The sequence below is a fragment of the Pararge aegeria genome, chromosome 13 (genome assembly GCF_905163445.1).
Source record: "Pararge aegeria chromosome 13, ilParAegt1.1, whole genome shotgun sequence".
Taxonomy (NCBI): Eukaryota; Metazoa; Arthropoda; class Insecta; order Lepidoptera; family Nymphalidae; genus Pararge; species Pararge aegeria.
In genome coordinates this window covers 17,079,669-17,098,870 of record NC_053192.1, presented here as the reverse complement: position 1 = coordinate 17,098,870, position 19,202 = coordinate 17,079,669, and the positions used below count along the sequence as shown (strand labels likewise).

The 19,202-nt window shown below is 39.1% G+C and overlaps 1 protein-coding gene across 1 annotated transcript in view; it reads right to left on the bottom strand.

Moving 5' to 3' along the window:
- LOC120629045 (E3 ubiquitin-protein ligase Ubr3) overlaps positions 1–19,202 on the bottom strand; it is an 86,871-nt gene that overhangs the window by 51,869 nt on the left and 15,800 nt on the right. The window contains exons 2-9 of the mRNA XM_039897784.1: positions 16,496–16,709; positions 10,364–10,489; positions 9,175–9,310; positions 7,902–8,023; positions 6,250–6,391; positions 4,202–4,610; positions 3,033–3,265; positions 1,648–1,803 (exon numbers count right to left, since the gene is read on the bottom strand). Of these exons, the coding sequence (XP_039753718.1) occupies positions 1,648–1,803; positions 3,033–3,265; positions 4,202–4,610; positions 6,250–6,391; positions 7,902–8,023; positions 9,175–9,310; positions 10,364–10,489; positions 16,496–16,709 (1,538 nt within the window). The remainder of the gene's footprint in view (positions 1–1,647; positions 1,804–3,032; positions 3,266–4,201; positions 4,611–6,249; positions 6,392–7,901; positions 8,024–9,174; positions 9,311–10,363; positions 10,490–16,495; positions 16,710–19,202) is intronic.

Below are 19,202 nucleotides of genomic sequence, written 5' to 3'. Positions count from 1 at the left end.
TCACATTTTACACGCCTTATTAGCTTCACCTGTATGTATTTGATTTGAATCAAACTTTGTAGATATATCCAGAATTGTTACGCTGCGCGCGCACACCACACAAAAAACCGACACCCTGAAGTTGGTTATAAGGTTTGACAGTGTACACTTTGAATTGTCAAAGTCTGCGGGCTCATTCCGGTGATATAATTGATTGAATTGTACAAATATATCAAATTATAATGTTGAGTGAAACTTGGTTTTCCGATAACTAACTGTCTATTAGTGTTCCTAATTTAATTATATTTATTATGTCCTTTTCTTTAGTTATGTAGATATATTTTTTGTGATATTTAAATAAACTTTATTTAACTAGATAGTGCGTTATAATAAACTTTCAATGTATGAAATATCTTTTTTCTATAGTTAGTTTCGTTTTATCTACAAACGTAGAATAAAGCGAAAGGTAAAATTTTTTAAAAGATTTTTGTCTTGCTACGCCGAAAAAGTATAACATCTAACGTGTGTACCTCTGCGTTCTTTACAAATCCCGTGGGTAAACGTTGGTGTTCCTCGCAAAAAAAGAGGACCGTGTCACTCTCCGTGCTTTCAACTAACTCTTTGCCAAAAATGAAGTGGATCGGTGTGGCTTGACTCATTTTTTGATTTTGGGTAAAATTCATACACCGATTGGTCGAATGTACTGAATTCTATTTAATATCATACAAGCTGTATGTACCTACATTCTTGTGAATAAATTATTATTATTATTATTCGAGATTTACTCTCACGCCCGTGCACAAAATAAATACATAAAGTGAGCCAAAATAAAATAAATATACTACGACAATACACACATCGCCATCTAGTCCCAAAGTAAGCGTAGCTTGTGTTATGGGTATTACGATAGCTGTTGAATATTTTTATGAATATAATACACATAAATACTTATAATATACAGATAAACACCCAGACACTGAAAAACAATCATGTTCATCACACAAACATTTTACAGTTGTGGGAATCGAACCCACGGCCTAGGACTTAGAAAGCAGGGTCGCTGCCAACTGCGCCAGTCGGCCGTATATACATTACATAAATACATATTTGCACCGGGCGGAGGATTACATCCCGGCAGGGGAGACCAGACGGTCGGGGGTCAGGGCGACAGACTTAGGAATCGGCGGACTATCCTAGCCGAGTCCAGCAACACCACTTTCTGCATCTCGGCTGCCAGTGAATTGCCACGGAACCCCACTTATTATATATCTTATAGGTGAATGGGAGCATTCATCCATAGAGGAAGTTCTCGAGATGGTCCACACAAACTTTTTAAATCTAAATTAAATCACTGGGCAATGAGTTAATTTCTTTAACAACATATGAAATGGTAGTAGTATAAAATATTTTTAAGAATATTATTTTTTTTTTTTAATTCTTAACAATGCTTACAAAATTTAAAAAAAACACTATTAATAATTTATAAGAAAAGAAGAGAAATAAAAGGTAAAAAAAAAAATATAAAAAAAAAAAAAAACACCCTCCGCTTGCGGGGCTTTCGAATGCCCAAGCAACCGGCGGTCGCGCCGCGCCGTTTCGAGCACTACTGCCTTCTGTATCCGACCCTCGCCCCAGCTTATTGTTACATTGCCGCCGAGCGGCACTCACCTGCACGCGCAGCGGGTGCGCGGCCAGCAGCGCCAGCAGCTCTGCGGGCGGCAGCACGTCGGCGGCGCGCACCTGCATGCAGCGCACGGCGGCGCACAGGAACGCCGACAGGTAGCGGTGCAGCGGGAAGTGGAACGACGCGTGCATCATCTCCGCCTGCGGGCACGCGCCAGCGGCATGAGTAGCGGCATAAGTCGAGAATGAGGTATCGTGGGGGAGTAAGAGGGTCGCGGGGAGGGTGTGCGTATTGTATACCGATACGATACGACCCCGCGCACTACCGGTCACGCTCTACAGTCGCGTTCTGAATTGTATTGTTATTACTGTTCATTTTTGTTGTCGTTTTCATGAATGTTTTTATTTTTCTATTCCCCATAAACTTGTTAAAAATTATAGCCTAGATAACAAGAAATCTTTGAAACATATACTCAAATTCAAACATGCATTTACACTACACACAAACACACGCATTAAATAATGTCATTTTCATTGGATAATAATCATTACTTTATTAATTAATGGCTAAATACTATTTATTAATTAAAATAATGATTCTATTGCCTGCGCGACAGTACTCATGCGCAGCTATCCCCTCCACGTTTCGTTCAGCGCTAGACTTACTTGCCGCGACTTGTACACGTATTTTATTTATTAATTTAATGGACAATCAACAGGTTACAATAACTCTTATAAAACTAAACGAAAAATGAAAAAAAACATATAAATGTAATATTGTAGACCCACTTAAAGACTGCCACAACTTGCGAATAAAAAACTAAATTGTCAGTTAGAAGGAGAAAAGACGATGTATATGTAATATTGCAACGGACTCAGCTCCCACAAGTTTAAACTAGATGGCGCCACGCGTTCGTTGCCTCGCGCTATCGTTTCTAACTGTCCTACTAATACAATAAATGTAAAAGTGTGGATGTGTGTTACTCGATCACGCAAAAACGGCTGAACGTATTCGGATTAAATTTGGCATGCATGTAGCCTTTGACATGGAAAAGAACATAGGCTATCTTTTATCCCGATATCCCGACAGCTTTGAAATTTGAAAAATGTTGTAATGAAATTCAGTACAACAATACATCATCCCTTTGCCTATACGGTAATTGTTTCAGACTCTTTTATAGAGGATTTAAAGCTAATAAATGAGAGTAGTTAAAAATAATAAACCCCCCATGCGACAATCTTGGACCAATTTTTATATATATATAGCCAATGAACCCTCCTGACTAATTCGTGTTGCCGGCTTCTTCTCGGTAGAATCTGCCTTCCGAATCTGCGGTAGACTCACTACAAACAGCCAGACTTGACGTTTCACTTGAAATAAATGAATTTTGAATAATTGACTTTTCAAACAAAGTTCGTGTCGCGCGTACCCGGTGCAGGCGCGGCGCGGTGAAGCCCACGGCGTGCAGCCAGTCGCGCAGCGAGCGCAGCGCGGCGGCCACGAGGCGGCGCGCCAGCGGCGCGTGCGCGGGCTCGCTCAGGTGCGCCAGCACGCTCCACATGGGGTAGGCGGCCGCCTCCAGCTCGCACGAGAACGCCGCGTAGTACGACGACGGCTCGAACTCGATGTGCCCGCCCGTCTCGCGCACGTTGACGTTCATGCCTGCCGAGATGCCCGCGTCAATAAATAAATAAATATACTACGACAATACACACATCGCCATCTAGCCCCAAAGTAAGCGTAGTTTATGTTATGGGTACTAAGATGACTGATAACTGATGAATATTTTTATGAACAGTATACATAAATACTTATAATATACATATAAACACCCAGACACTGAAAAACATTCATCCAATCAATGCCTAGTGTCTCAGGTGATTCCCAGAGAAAACAACTCTTGTGATGTCTAACGGTGTTAGGCGCCGTCTAAAGTTACGACACCGATACGGCGGATCGTAAAATTAAGTAACACTTGACAGATAAAAATATAAATTCGGTTTTCTTTTTAAAAATATGTTTTTTTTTAACTGACAGGAAACGTTGATCTACTGCGAGCTACATGAGCGGGCAAGATATAAAGGCCTGTTACTGAAAGCCTATAAATATTCATAATTGGGCTCTGAACTGAGAAAAAAGAAGGTTTTACTTTTTTCTCATGGGAGAGAATCGAAAAAGAAGCATATTTTCGATAGCCTAGTAACGAAAACAGGCTACTTCTTTAACAATTTTTATTTACTAGAGACAACAACTAGGACTGACTACTTAACAGTTTCCCCGAGGCACAGAGTTACCAGTAATCTGAGTCATCATCATCATATCAACCGATAAATGGGTCCGACACGGGTCTCCTTGCGAGAAGGATTTATGCTGCACGCTTGCCACAGTGGCGGCATTTCATACATGCACAAAAGCACTGCCTACCCTAAATTTTTCATTTTTCAATCTATCTTCCTTCTTGTGCCGGACAAGAACGTTGTGCACGCCACTGGCTGGCCCAGTGGGTCTACACGGCACTGAGAACATTATCGAGAACTCTCGGACGTGCAGGTTTCACCGCTGCAGCAAGCGAGAGTTGAATGGCCAAGTCGCACTCACCCTGCAGCATGGACAGGAACTCGAACCACATGTGCACGAGCGCGTCGTCCTGCAGGAACAGCAGCGCCACGCTGCGGTGCGACAGCACGTTGTTGAAGTCGGACACGAGCGGCCAGTAGCAGTGCTCCTTCATGACGCGGCGCGTGCAGTCGATGACGCGGTGGCGGCTGGCGGCGGGCGCGTGCGGCTCGGCGCGCACCAGCACCTTGGCCATCATGAGCCGCAGCGACAGCACCATCACGTGCAGCAGCTGCAGCGACTGCACGCAGCGCAGCGCCAGCGCCTCGTTGGAGAACAGCTGCACCGACATGTGCACCACGCGGTTGGACAGCGTGTCCGGGTCCGCCGAGCCCTCCAGCACCAGCGGGATGCGCGCGTAGTGCAGCACGAACGTGCGCGTCAGGTGCTCCTGCGGGCACGCGCACGCTTATATTTGAATTGTGTATTCTTGTGGCAAAAAAGAGGATAGTTTTTAAAGAGGAATGATAAATGAGCTGTCTCCACATTACCGAACTAGATGGCGCCACAAAAATCATACAACGCGCTAGCGAAGTGTTCACAAAAATTGACTATATAAACAACTCCCGAAGATGCATGTTGGGACCTCGGTCCCCGAGCACGATCACGCGCTCGGAGGAAGATCTTCCTATAGTTACGGTCGAGCGTATCACCATTGCTCCCGTACAATAAACCTCCGATTTTGAAACATTCTAACTATTGTTCTTCCTCGATAAATTGGCTATCTAAATATGGTTAAGAATTTTTCAAATCGGACCTGAGATCATCGCGTTCAAGCAAACTGACAAACAAACGAACAAATTCTTCAGCTTAATACAACATGTAAATAAAAACTGAAGTAATATTTCAGGGGCTTTAGAAGTACATTATTTACTGTCTCTGAGACTTATGAAACCGAAACGTTAACAGTTATTAACTAAACCACTGCCTACACTAGCTACATGAATCTGATTTCTTTGAGTAAATACTATTACTCAAAGAAATCAGATTCATGTAGCTAACATTCCCTCAATAGGGCTGTCATTATACTGTGTTAAATTAGTTATTATGGAAAAATGAATATGCTTCTTTTGATTTAATATTTTTACAGGGTGATTCCTTATGAAATATACTTATGCACCCTTCAACAGTATTTGGTAATTCCGTTACACATTGTATATAAATATAAGATTAATATAAGCCCTTTTTATTAAATATAACTTTAGTTTGGGGATTAAACCTATTTGGCATAGCGACCCGACGAAATTTTGATCTTTTTTCGAAATCGCGGCGCAAAGAAAGTGCATGCTTAGGTAGAGGACACATAGACGACTAGAAAATGACAACTAACATAGTACCCTACCGAGATATTTAGAGGTAAAGATAGACTTATTTTCTACTACTACATAATTTGAATTGAATAAAATTAAGTTGTATACTCACAATAAAACAATATAATCACAAAACTAAACCAAATTGACAATGGTTAAAATATAGTGCCATCCGGTTTCACTGTGTTATTTGTGGAGAAGGGTAGGACTATTTTCAAACTTATCAATTTAATCCGGAGATTTATGTTCAACAGAATTGTTACCGTTTTAAAGGACTCATTCACGTCCACACATACGTCACATCCTTCTTCTCTCTTAGTTTAGTATAGGTTAGAAAACGATAAAGAGGGGTGTGAACTTTATGGTAAATCACTACGAACAGACTTGACGCTTCCGCAAATGCATTTTAAGTAGGGCTTTTTGAATTAATGTTTAACTGTCACCTTTATATAGACTATCAAATATTGTATTGTTATGAAAATTTTAAGTAATAAAAGTTTTATTACTTGAAATTGACATGAAAATAAATTCAAATGAATAATTAAAAAAATAAATAAGATGCACTCTTTGTTGGTTTTATCATTAATCAAATAAACAGTGCATCTCAACATAAGTCTTATTAATATCCAAACAAATACCCAACAACTACCTCAATTCCACAGCACATTCAGCTCAGACTCACAGTTAATAATATAATATAGTTAAGAGTAGAAGCAGTACCTTATAATCCTGATCGGGTAGCATGTTGAGTAGGAAGCAGACCACATTCTGCGGGAACTCGTATTTGAACGTCCAGAAAATGAACTCCTCCAGCAACGTGGTGTGCTTCAGCCGGGGCGCCAGTGCTGGGAAATGTCTGTATCTGGGGAACAGAGCTTATTATTAATCTATGTAACAATATGTACCTAGTACATCATCAACCAGTTATATTTAATGGCATTACATTTTATTTATTTATTGTTGAATATACATAAAATGTTTAAAAGATAAGTTATTTTTTTGTACTATTGATGAATATTTAAATTGACATTGGTAAGTAATTATTAGTTTATTGTATTATTTTACAGGTGCCCATGTAAACTTAGTTGAAATTTATTATTTATCAATTGTATTATATTAATAATTGTAATTAATATTATTGTATTTACCAATATCTCAATTGTACCTAGTAGTAAAGTCACTTAAAATTTAAATACCACCCTGATAACAATTTGCATAATAATTTGCATGCCAATTTGGCGCTCTACAGTTAAGATCTACATTTTTTTGCTCTTTCACACCTAGAGGTGTCAGCCAATAAAAAAAAAATTGGTTGTCTGTAAAGTCGGCTTACTGACGATAGTTGAACGTAACAACGTCGTAAGAAAATACTGATGGAATGGTTGCATTTATCAAAAGAAAATTTTAATTTTATTTGTTTTATAGATATTATCGTTGCTATAAACAATTGACACCACATTCACTTTTCACTGCACTTCATCCTTGCCGAAAACATATTGTAAATTTATTAATCCACGTCCACGCGGACGCATCGCTCACTCAAGTAGGAGAGAGACAGATGTCGAACGCGGAGGCCGACTGTGCCTCTTTGTCGCTCGCTCCGCGCTCTCGCTTGCACTTCAAGCCTTGAATGGAACGCCTCAGAGGCGAAGTAACGCCGCATACGTCATGTTTTTTCGTGCGTGCAGCCGGCTCCATCGAATTATAAGACGTTGTCACTTCAAAAAATTATTGATTGAATATAAGACCCCTTTACACCATTCAGTATCTAATAAAATCTAAGTATTCGCTATTTCATTGCTAGTGTTTTGGAAGATGCATCTCAATGAGACCGAAGTCTGTGCTAGAGCTAGAAGCTAGCATGAGCTTTCTCTTACAGTGAACGAAAACTAACTAACACATTGTGGCTTTTTTCATATTATATTAAGTAGGTATTATAGATGCGGGTAGGTACACAACTATGCTAGTATACAAGAGATGGCGCTAGATTAAAGACATTATTTAGATATTAATACTAACAAAAACATCGTTTGAAAACCTGCATGCCAGAGTTCTATATAATTTGGTCAAAGGCGTATGAAGTCCGCCAATCCGCTCTTTGCCAACGAGTGGACTACATCGTTCGTATTTTTCTTTTATCGTCTATTAGCAGTGCAACATCCACCTGAGGCACAGGTGTTCTTGTGCCTTTAATTACACCAGCAACCGGAATAAAAGCATTGCGGTACTTCACCGGACGAGCTCTGTCAAAAAAATCCACAATACGGCACGGGTCTGAGAGGAGACCCTGAGGTGGGCCGGTAATGGGTCGATAGTGATGAATCCTCAACCAATGTTATAGTATTGTAATAAATAAAAGCAAGTGAACTTACTCTTCGGGCGGGTCGGGCGCGGGGAAGGAGTCTAGCGCCAGCTCGTAAATCTTGTGCGACAGCGTCATGTAGCGGCCGTACTCCGTGTCGGGGTGCGGGGGCGATACCAGGTTCAGGTACATCTGCAACCAGGTTTTTTATAATATTTTTTATTGCACGATAAAATTCCATAATGTTAGTAACAATATTGACTTAGACCTTTGTTAGTTCCTAATCCTTAAAACTATCTTAAAAAACAACTTGCCGGCTCCGAATTTTTTTATTATGCATTTTAAATTTTATTCTCGTGTTTTACCACGCAGACGAGGCGAAAACAGTTATGCTTGTAAGAAAACGGCCAGATTAGGAGACTTATGTCCGTTTTCACTAATGACTAGCAATGCAATGCCTTTTTCTTCCGCTACAAGTTAGCCCTGGACGACAATCGAAGGCGAAAGTGCTGATGCAGTCTGAGATGGTAGCGGGCTAATCTGTTGGGGAGTATGGCAGTCATACCCTAATCGGTTTCTAAGCGACCTCGCACCGGACACACACACACTAATTTGCTTAGCGGTCTTTGTTGTTAAGTATGTAACTAGCCACCAACCAAACCAGACCAGAGCAGAGAAAATTCTTAAATTATAAATTCCAAATTTGCCCCTACCAGGAATCGAACCCGGGACCTCCAACTTAAATTCACAGTGCTCACCGTTGCGCTAATGAGGTCGTCAAAATTACGTAACGCCTAACCTAAGAAAATTCCTGGGCATACTTCAACCGTTCGCGAATAGTTAACACCTAAACGTTGGTGAAACGTTATTTTTCTATAGATATCTCCTATTACATTATATGCCTAGGTGATGCATAGGCGGGCAAAAACGGGCATAAGTCACCTTAGATTAGAGATTACTTATTTGCATTGAGTGAAAACGGGCATCAGTTTTTCAGAGCGATGCCGCGTAGAATCCAAAGTATGGATTTAATGTAACTGTTACTATATTAAAATTCAAAATAAAATAACATCAAAATTTATTTATTTCAAGTAGGCCTAATAAAGCACTTTTGAAACGTCAAGTATGACGGTTTGTAGTGACTCTACCACCGCGGTTCGGAAGGCTGACTACCAAGACGAAGTCATCAAAAAACTCAGCAATTGGTCTTTTCAAACATCGTTTAACAATCTGTGTTCTATCTTGTGTGAGATGAAATGCGGAGCGGCTTGTTAAAGGGATAACCTACTTCGAACATGTCAGCCCGCTACCATCTTCCGCATCGTCACTACGAGGTACGTTACCTGGGGGTTGATGAGCGCCTTGGTCATGGCGGAGCGCATGAGGTCGCCCATGTTGTTGAACTCCATCAGCATCTGCACGTAGCCCTCGCACTCCTGCACCGCCTGCCGGTAGCTGTCCGAGTTTGACTCGCCCGTGCTGGAAACAGAAATGCAATGCAATTTATTTATTTATTTATATCCTTCGTATACTTAAAGCAAGCCAAAACGTTTACTGAGACAGTTACAGATGTACATTACAAAAATATTACTTAATTTATCTGAATATAATTTTATGAACTTGGCTATATTTATTAGCTATATATATCAGTTATATTATAAGTTTTTATAGAGCAATGCAATGTCTATAAAAAATGTAACCATTTGCCAGATTTTATTACGAACACTGAAAATGAAAATGAATTTAATAAAATATGTTTTTATTCCGTAAATATTTTTTTTTTATTTTGTGCATACCAAATAAAATCGGTTTCCCTACTATACGAAATCTTACTTATGTTTGTGAAGTTCACAGAATTATTTAATTTAAAAAAATGTTTGCGCTTAGACTGACCGGACATTATATAATTTCATTGAATTTAAATATTGTATTATAAATGTAACATTATGTATTGTGCTGAATAAATTGAAATTGCGAGTTGATTTACTTTCTATCCTCTGTAATAGTGCAAAGCGAACTCTTACGCTTTGTGGTATTGAATTAAGTCCAATTTAAGATTTTTTTATTTTTTGTTTACCTGAAGTCAATGATCTCAGGAACTACTGGTCCGAATTGAAACATTATATCAGTGTTGGATAGCTCGTTTAATGAGGAAGATTATAGGCTATATATCATCAAGCTAAGACCAATAGGACCATGGCACCAATCTTCAAAGAATCTTTCAAATTCAGTGTAATTTTTTTTCTATTTAGAGCTATCGCTGCGTAAAGTAAACGGTTAAAGTTTCGATAAAAAGAGTTTTAAAAGTTGTATTAAAAAAAAGTACGCGACAGCATTTTTATCTTTTTTTAACCTATACGCGGACAAAGTCGCAAGGAACCGCTAGTTTTGAAATATGCCGCAACATTATAAGCACATATAATAACAACAGTATCTGTGGTGGGGATAACCTTCGGATAGCGTAGCAGTTTTGTGACGTAGTACATACGGCGGTCCAGGATTTATTTCCTCAGAGTAGCTGTTAAGTGTTACCTGTTCTCGCGGAAGTGCTGCAACAGCCGTAGGATGAGCCGCGGCATCATCGCCTCCGCGATGCACATCAGCTCAGCGGGCGCGGTGCCGGGCCGCGGGAAGCGGTTCCCGTGGTTACTGCAGAACCTGGAAACAACCACCGATCAATAAGGAAGGTTTATTGAGTACTATATCCGAACCCTTCAGTCCGGGATTTCATCGTTTGCTTTTAAAAACATGTGTAAATAAGTAAGCGTAGCTGTGTTATGGGTACTAAGATGGCTGATGAATATTTTTATGAATAATACACATACACATATAAACACCCAAACACTGTAAAACATTCATGTTCATTGTACATTTTCCAGTTGTGGGGATCGAGACAGCCTTGGACTCAGAAAGCAGGGTCGCTACCCACTGCCAGTCGGTCGTCAAATTGTGTCAAAAGTTAAAATATTGAGAATTAAAAGAAAACCCCCGATTTTCAATATGGTGTACGTTATTTTACTAGCTCGCTATGAGAAGAGCCCCAGGGCTCGCCGACATCGGGGGAAGGTGGGAGACGTCGACCCGTGGGTGCCTCCTGCGAGAACTCGAACTGAACTTGATTGACTTTTGGACTTTTTACACATGAGCTTATCTAGAGCTATATTCAAAGATTCCCGAAGCTCACTAAGCATATCGTTGTCTTTTTACAACTGCATCGCTGCTAAAAAAAGGAAGCCTAATTTCGTTTTCTTAAGATAGGATTTCATGAGGATTTCTTATTAATTAACACATTTTAGTGATCATAACCGGTAGCGACGCCTGTACGTGCTCTTCGAGGCACGGGAGTGACTATATATTTCCCAAACCCTTAAAATTCTTTAAAGTTGAGTGGAGTGGAAAGTACTTCTAAAGCGCTGAATTACCGGAGTTTAGGTGGTCCCAAGGAAATACAGCAATTGGTAGTACAACAACGTGATGTACTAAATCGCATCTGTCTGCATGTTAGATCATCATGATACCGCTTCATCTAAGCCAGGGTCAAGTTTGTGCATTGTTTGGTGCCGCGTCACAGTGATTAAAGTGCGAGCAAGCTTTACGTAACTGCGGCAGTGTCGTAAGATACACGCTTATGTATGTTAGATGTTGGCCTCACTGGAGGGTACAGTTTTTTCAATACAATGTACACGGGGACTGTTATTTTAAACATAAATAAATAACTAATGGAAATCTACATATTTGAATTGAATTTTTTTGATTCGTTTGTTCATTGATAACGCTGATCGCCTCGCTACGTCGCGTCGCTCGCACTCGCTTTACAGGGATTCTTATGCACCGAATTTTAAATAATAATAAAGACTAAGACACCGGCAGGTATCTTTGCAACGTTCGAGTCCATACATGACTGAAGTGTATCGAAAACCCACCCACTTAATGTCATGAACATTGGTCGTTAAATCAAATATAAATTTAACTGTTTTCGGGGGCTCTGAGTTCGATCCCCGACTTTACTTTTCGGAGCTATGTGCGTTTTTAATTTAAGGCAATTAAAATATCAAATTAAAGGGTTAAACATGACGGCCGATTGGCGCAGTGGCCAGCGACCCTGCTTTTTGAGACCATGACAGTGGATTCAATTCCCGCAACTGGAAAATGTTTGTCTTAGTCACAGTGTCTGGGTGTGTATCGGTATATGTGACGGCCGAGTGGCGCAGTGGGCAGCGACCCTGCTCAGAAAGTCTTAGGTCGCGGGATCGATTCCCACAACTGGAAAACGTTTGTGTGATAAACATGAATGTTTTTTAGTGTCTGGATGTTTATCTGTATATTATAAGTATTTATGTGTATTATATTCATAATAAAATATTCATCAGCTATCTCAGTACCCATGTCCCACACCACACAAGCTACGCTTACTTTGGGGGCTAGGTGGCGATGTGTGTATTGTCGTAGTATATTTATTTTATTTATTCTAAGTATTATATATATTTATTATTTATAAAAATATTCATCAGTCATCCTAGTACCCATAAAACGAGCTACGTTCACTTTGGGGCAAGTTGGCGATGTGTTGTTCATTATAACGGTATCATTTTTACGGTGAAGGAAAACATCGTAAGTAAATTTGTATGCCATGCTGGCGTGTTCTCCATAACGTTCTTGAAGGCGTGTGAAGACTACCATTCAACATTTGGCCAGACAACCTAGCCCCCCCTCACTCTGAGAGGAAACCCTTGCCCTATAGTGGGGTGGGAATGGGTTGATGACACCCGGCGATCGGTAAACCTTTGCCCAGGTAACTACGATATTGCACCGCCCCTATCGCGATATAGCTTCGATATAGACGCGATCCGGCGTCTACAGCCGTGTGCTCGGTACGTACAGCACATCGATCAATACTCCCCGGCTCGTAGTTCAACCTATTACGCTCAAAACATATCAGTAGGATATGCGATTGTTTCACTTCTGAAACTTATTTCGCGCGTCCCAAATGCGATAAATGCAACGTTTTTTTATACTGGATCTTCTCTGTTCTGGTCTGGTGAGAGGCGGTTGTGGTTAGATACCATAATAGCGACGTGCTGCTAAAAGATTTAACGTTCCGGTGCGATGTCGTGTAGAAACCGATTGGGGGTAGGGGTGTTAGGTATAACTGCCACTGTCCCTGACCGGTTAGCCCGCTACCATCTTAGACTGCATGCTAACTTACCAACAACCAGGTAAGATTGCAGCTATGGACTAACTTGTAGTGGAAATAAAAGAAAGATTTGATGCTTGCGCTTGGCGACTATTATGGCTAATGGAAAGCAATGATGCGGCTTGGTTGGGGTGCGCTTGCCTAGAAAATGCCTATTCACTCTTGCCTGAAGACATTCAGGTTGTACATAGCTGGAAACACCGATGCTGGAAGAGCGTTACAAGCCTTAGCGGTAGGTGCGTATCAGAAAATGGATGAAAAGGGCTTAAGGTACTTGCTGACTGCATTTTAATCACATAAGGATGCCTAAGTTCACGGCGCATCGCTGTTCTGTGGAAGAATGGTTGCCGGAGGAACAACATTATGGAGTGCCTAAACACACTCGCCAAATCTTCGAAGGTCGACAAAGAAACGCTGCATTTTTAGTCAAAAGCCTATATCAGTGAACTCTGAGAAAGAGTGCCCCGACTTGTTGGTCTCATTAAGACTCACTTTTTACAGTTAGTTACTTAGGTAGGTATTACAAGCATTTTGTTTTGCTATTTTGCTATATGGGGAAGTCGATTTTCTGTTCTTGATTAATAACCGTCTAATTGTTAAAAGTCACGAGCATCGGACGATATAAAAAAAAAAACATCCACACACTGATATATCGCATAGTAACCAGTTTTCCTATATTAAGTTAGGCGTAAGCGGAGGCTCTCGCTCGCTGACGTCAGATATGTGACGTCACACGCCTCCGCGGAACCGTTCCGCCGACGCTCCGCCGCGCCGGGCCACGCCGGGCCGCGCCGGGTCGATAGTGGCCATTGATTTCCCAAGCGCCTGCGATTCATGTCTCTTGGTGTAGGTCAAATTACAGAAAATGAAACGACTACTTTGCATTTTCGAGTTCTCGCATACTGTCTAGCACGGTATTGTTTTTGGGTCGGAGATAAAGATCATTGACCCAACCAAGGTTAATAATTGAAGATTTTTGTCGTTACCGTAAAACCGCCTCGATGTGCTCGCAGTTGCTTGTTAAGTCGGTTCGATTCCCGAGTCGAGTCGGATAATACTGTACAGCAATATAGCTTAGACATCTGAATAACAACATCTCAACTCTCTATAGACCGGACCGCATCCCGTAAAAAATCTTCCATCTAGAGCGAAAAAGCGTCCGTTGCATAAACCGATTTTTTAACTGATAAAGCGCATCTTTTTCGGTAGGATGGTTGGTGGTAACTAGCCTCGGTTAAAGACAAAACGTATATATATAATGTGGTATAGTATGTCTAACAGCACGGCTAGCATATGTATATTATTAATATCCCGCGATTACATTTAACCCCGTTTATTATAACCTCCGATTATATCTCACACAAGATAGAAAAAAGATAAAAAGATTGTTCAACTGTAAAATGATGTTCAAAAAGAACAGAGTTTCTTGAACGGCTCCCTCTCTATAGAATCTGTCAAACAAAGTCAAAAGTCAACATATTTTTATTCAAGTAGGCCCAATCTCACTACCATGTAAACATGAAAAATGTTTACATGGTATTATATTTAGATTATTATATATAGATTATGGCGATAACAATATTCGTTAACATGCAACTAAAACGACGAGGGTTCGAAGCGGGGTGTTCTTTTTTGTTATCACCATCCCACATCGAAAACCGTAGATAGATTACCGACAGCAAACAGATATGTACTCGACGTTTCAAAATAGCTTATAATATCTGCCTTTTGATACGTCTGAAAGGATGCAGAAGTCTTTTAAAGTTGATTATACTCTTGCAAAACATGATTCCAAAATACGAAGGTAATTTTTGAAACATTTATTAAAGCGAGGTTAGTTACCTACTATACGATTAATGAAATCTCATCTCCTACATGATACAAAAATTACTTAATGTTGATATATATTAGGCCTACTTAGGTACTTAATAAACCTTTTATTCCCATAAAAAGACCTAAATCACTTATCATTTTTATCCTTACTACGGGGAGAATAATGTCTCCTGTCCGATTCTTTTAGTTACCCAAACACTATCATTGCAAGCTGTGGCGGCCTATGACCTATACCGCTTACCATTTCAAAAATTTCATATCAAACTATATTATTCATTACTTTTGTGTGTTTGTGGCGCCATGGGTGAATAAATAAATAACAAGAAATGACAAATTGTTGACAAAAATAAAATCGACTCCTATAATAAATAAGTCAAAGTCAAAGTCAAAAATATTTTTATTCAAGTAGTCCCATAGGTGGCACTTTTGATGCGTACATAAGAATTACACGGTAGTGAGATGATGGCGACAACCACATTCGTAAACTTAAAACTAAAGCTACGAGGGTTCCAAACGCGTCCTGGTCTAAGAAGAAGCCCACAACAAACTTAGCCGGATGTTTTTTTTGTTATCACTATCTCACAATGTCATTTTAAATTATGAGAAGAGCAACCTAGTTAGAGCAATAATTTACACCCAAGCTTTTTTATCGTTTACGTAGTCCTTTTCTATAAGCTATAATAGCTATAATAGGACTTTTCTATAAGCTTACGTTTAATACCAACTTTGAACTTTTTAAGAGACATCTCCAAGATGTCAATTGGTAGTTTATTGTAGAATTGTATGCAATTTCCTTTAAGCGAATTATGAATTTTATTTGCACTGTAAGTTTATTCTTACTTCTAATGTTTAAATTATTGCAGTCACATTTTTTCTTAAATTTAGAAATGTTTTTATGAACGTACATTAAATTTTCAAATATGTAGATACTGACTATACACTGTCATTATTTTAAAATCTTTAAATTTATCTCTCAATGACTCTCTCTGAAATTTTATAACAACTAAAAAGTAAATATATTTTATACAGCAAACTTCGACTTTCGATTTCTGAAAATGTTGGTGTACCTCGATAAACGGAACAATTGCTGGTGTGTGAACTATTTAGACCCACTTTTGCCGTCTTAATGACTCCAAATGTATTTAACATAAACACATGGAATTTGGTTTATTTATTGATTAACTAGATCTCCAATAGATCTCAAGTATTTTGTCAATAAATCCGACAACCACCGATATTCATCATATGGATCTTGGCTTTAGCTTTTTGCATAAATTATGTTTTTGATAGGATTTATCCAATTAAGTACCTAAATACATAGTGCATTTAATATAGACCAATATAATCTAAATGAACATTTTCAATCATATTACAGATTTTAAATGAAGTGGCGGCGTTACCGGCGCGGCGGCGCATGTCTATAAAAAAAAAGCATTGCACCTATGCTAATCCGGGGAGGGTCGCTAGTGTAATACCCAGTGGCGTGCACTTCATACATGCACAAAAGCACTGCCTACCCAAATTATTTTATACAACTCGAAATTTTCCATTTGATGATCCAGCTTTATGCATACCCTGGTCTTAGACGTTGTGCACGCCACTGATACCTATATAGTAGAGTGGCATAGTCAACTCACCCGTCCTCCCTCATGACGGAGTTGTCGCCGCAGTCGCAAGCGCCGCCCGCCTGCGACAGGAACATGTTGAAGTCGTGCGTGGAGTGGTCCCCGCGGTGGAAGCACTCGCGGCAGATGGACATGCATGGCGAGATACCGCAGGTGCGGCAGCGGTAGGCCACCACGCGCGGGATCCACACCAGCCCGCATTTGTCGTGCTGGTCGAAGCTGCGCACTGCGGCACAGACAAACAATAATAATATTAATAATATTTATATATTTGCCAAATTGTGGGTACATAACAAGTTAACATTTAATTAAACAGTCCCTTCACAATCGTCTGTCACAGACAGGGTGCAAATGTTTTAAAAAAATAAAATCATAATTACATTACAATTAAAAGAAAAAAAATACAAGAATCAGAAATAGGTAATAATGTCATTTTAAATTGATTAGGCGAATAATACAATTATACAATTATGTGGTTATACGGTTACAAAAGTTAACCAAGTCAGTATATTACTGTCACTAGGATATTCTTTTACACTATAATAAATAGTTTTTTTTGTTGAGAGTAAAAGCTTTAGGTATCTCATCACCATAATTCCGCGGTTAAAGTCAAAGTCAAAATCCAAGTCAAACATTTATTTATTTAAGTAGGCAAATAGATGGCACTTTTAATGCGTTATTACATACGGAATATGTACATTTTAGTGAGTATTGATTCGTAAACCTAAAACTAATGCTACGATCGTTCCATACGCGACCTGGTCTAAGAAGCCCACGACAAACTTAGCAGGGTATTCTTTTTGTTATCTCCATCTCACATTGTCATTTTCACCCTAGCTTTTTTATTCTTTACGCAATCCTTTATACTATAACAGGACTTTTCAATAAGCTTTCGCTTTATACAAACTTTGAACATTGTTAGAGACATCTCCAAGATATCGACCGGTAATTTATTGTAAAATTGTATACAATTTCCTATAAATGAATTACTATAGCTTTGACACACCGATAGATGGACGAAAATGTATGAACAAAAAAAGTATCTATCTAGTAAGGAAACTCTGTTAGCACGTAATCGCTTAAAACGCCTTTATCTTCTTAATTTTTTGCAATTAATAATTAATGCAATATATAATTTACTATTTATTTTATGTAACAAATTTGTAATGCTTTATCTTTTCACTATGCCATATCTGATATATGACGTAATCTGTTCTTTTATACATATAACTTATACAAATAAATTTCGATGTTTCACATCTGCGAGCGTACGGTGGCGGGTCACACATTTTTTCTTTAAAAGTTGGCAGGTGTCTTCTTAGTCCCTGTAGCTGGAGATAAACTTTGTATAGGAAAATTTACTTATTGATATGAATTGAGAATCAAATTGCAAAATAAATGTTGCTTCCTGTTATAACATTGAAGTTTTTACAAATATGGTTATCGTGCAGTCAGTCAATCACTTGTGATCAAATATTTATGTTGAGTCATGGCTGGCCGCTCAGCTTTCAAGACAAGGTAAATGATTCCCAAAATCGAATCTACACGTTAAAAATATGTAAATATGTGGTCTCTTTGCTTATTAGTATCACATTGTTAACAGAGACATTTTTTTTCTAAATTACGTACTGTGTAAGGCTATTAAAGTAATAGTATAATGTGTTTAATAATAATAAACTTTTATCTCAAGTAACCAAGACTCTTAGACTAACTCGTGACTTTAAGGTTTGACTGAATAGGTCTCCCATCTGGAAGGCCACAACATGTAAGAAAGAAATCAAATCTTTGTTCTAATATTTTTCAAACATATATATTTAAATACATGTTTAAAAAAAATATAAGAACATTTATAGATCTCTGAATGTCTCGTGTTACGCGGAAATTTGACATTAGTTTCCATAAATAAGTGCGCACTGCATAATATTGTGTAGTCAGTAGCAACCTCTCGCAGTGTTAATATTATATCACAAAAACAATTAAGAGCATGGCGTACTTGTCTGACGTTATTCAACAAAGCGTTAAGGTTCGCCATCATTCCGCAATGGTCCGGATTTGTCTTTTGTTTACCCTAGACTATATATATATATAAATCGAGAAAGTATTGAAGTACGTTATATTTAGTTTGCGATGTATAATTAAAAGACACAGTAGTTGGAAGCCTTTGATCTTATTGTAAACACCGTCATCGTCTAAACAGCGTCAGGACAGTGCATAGAGGCTACGTAGGTCTAAAGTTAATTTTGGTTGTATATGAAAATCACATCTGAGCCGTTCGTGTTCCTGGGCTAAAAAGCACCTTTGACGAAATCCAGTATGCTCTAAGCACACGATTTACAGATAACGTAGGCTAAAAACATATAAAGCGGCGGGGCAGACCACCTGTTGACATTGCGTGCCTTTTTTATGACTTTATAATAAATAAAGAAAACCTGAATATTTGGTGTACAAAAGATCATGAGCCAGGGACTTATAAGTGTTGCAACTAATTCATTTACGTCAAATAAATAACTATTATTATAAAGATGTTCCCAAGTTATCAGTTAAACCGGAAAGTCCGGAAGTTATATGTTTTATGGTGGCCGTATTGGTAATTACAGGTCGCGTGCGCGGGCGCAACGTTCTTATACACTAAGCCGTTTATAATAACTTGTGGCATACGACTTTAATCCTTACACGTATGGATTAAGGGTCACAAGTGTTAGAGTGGGGTTCGTACAGC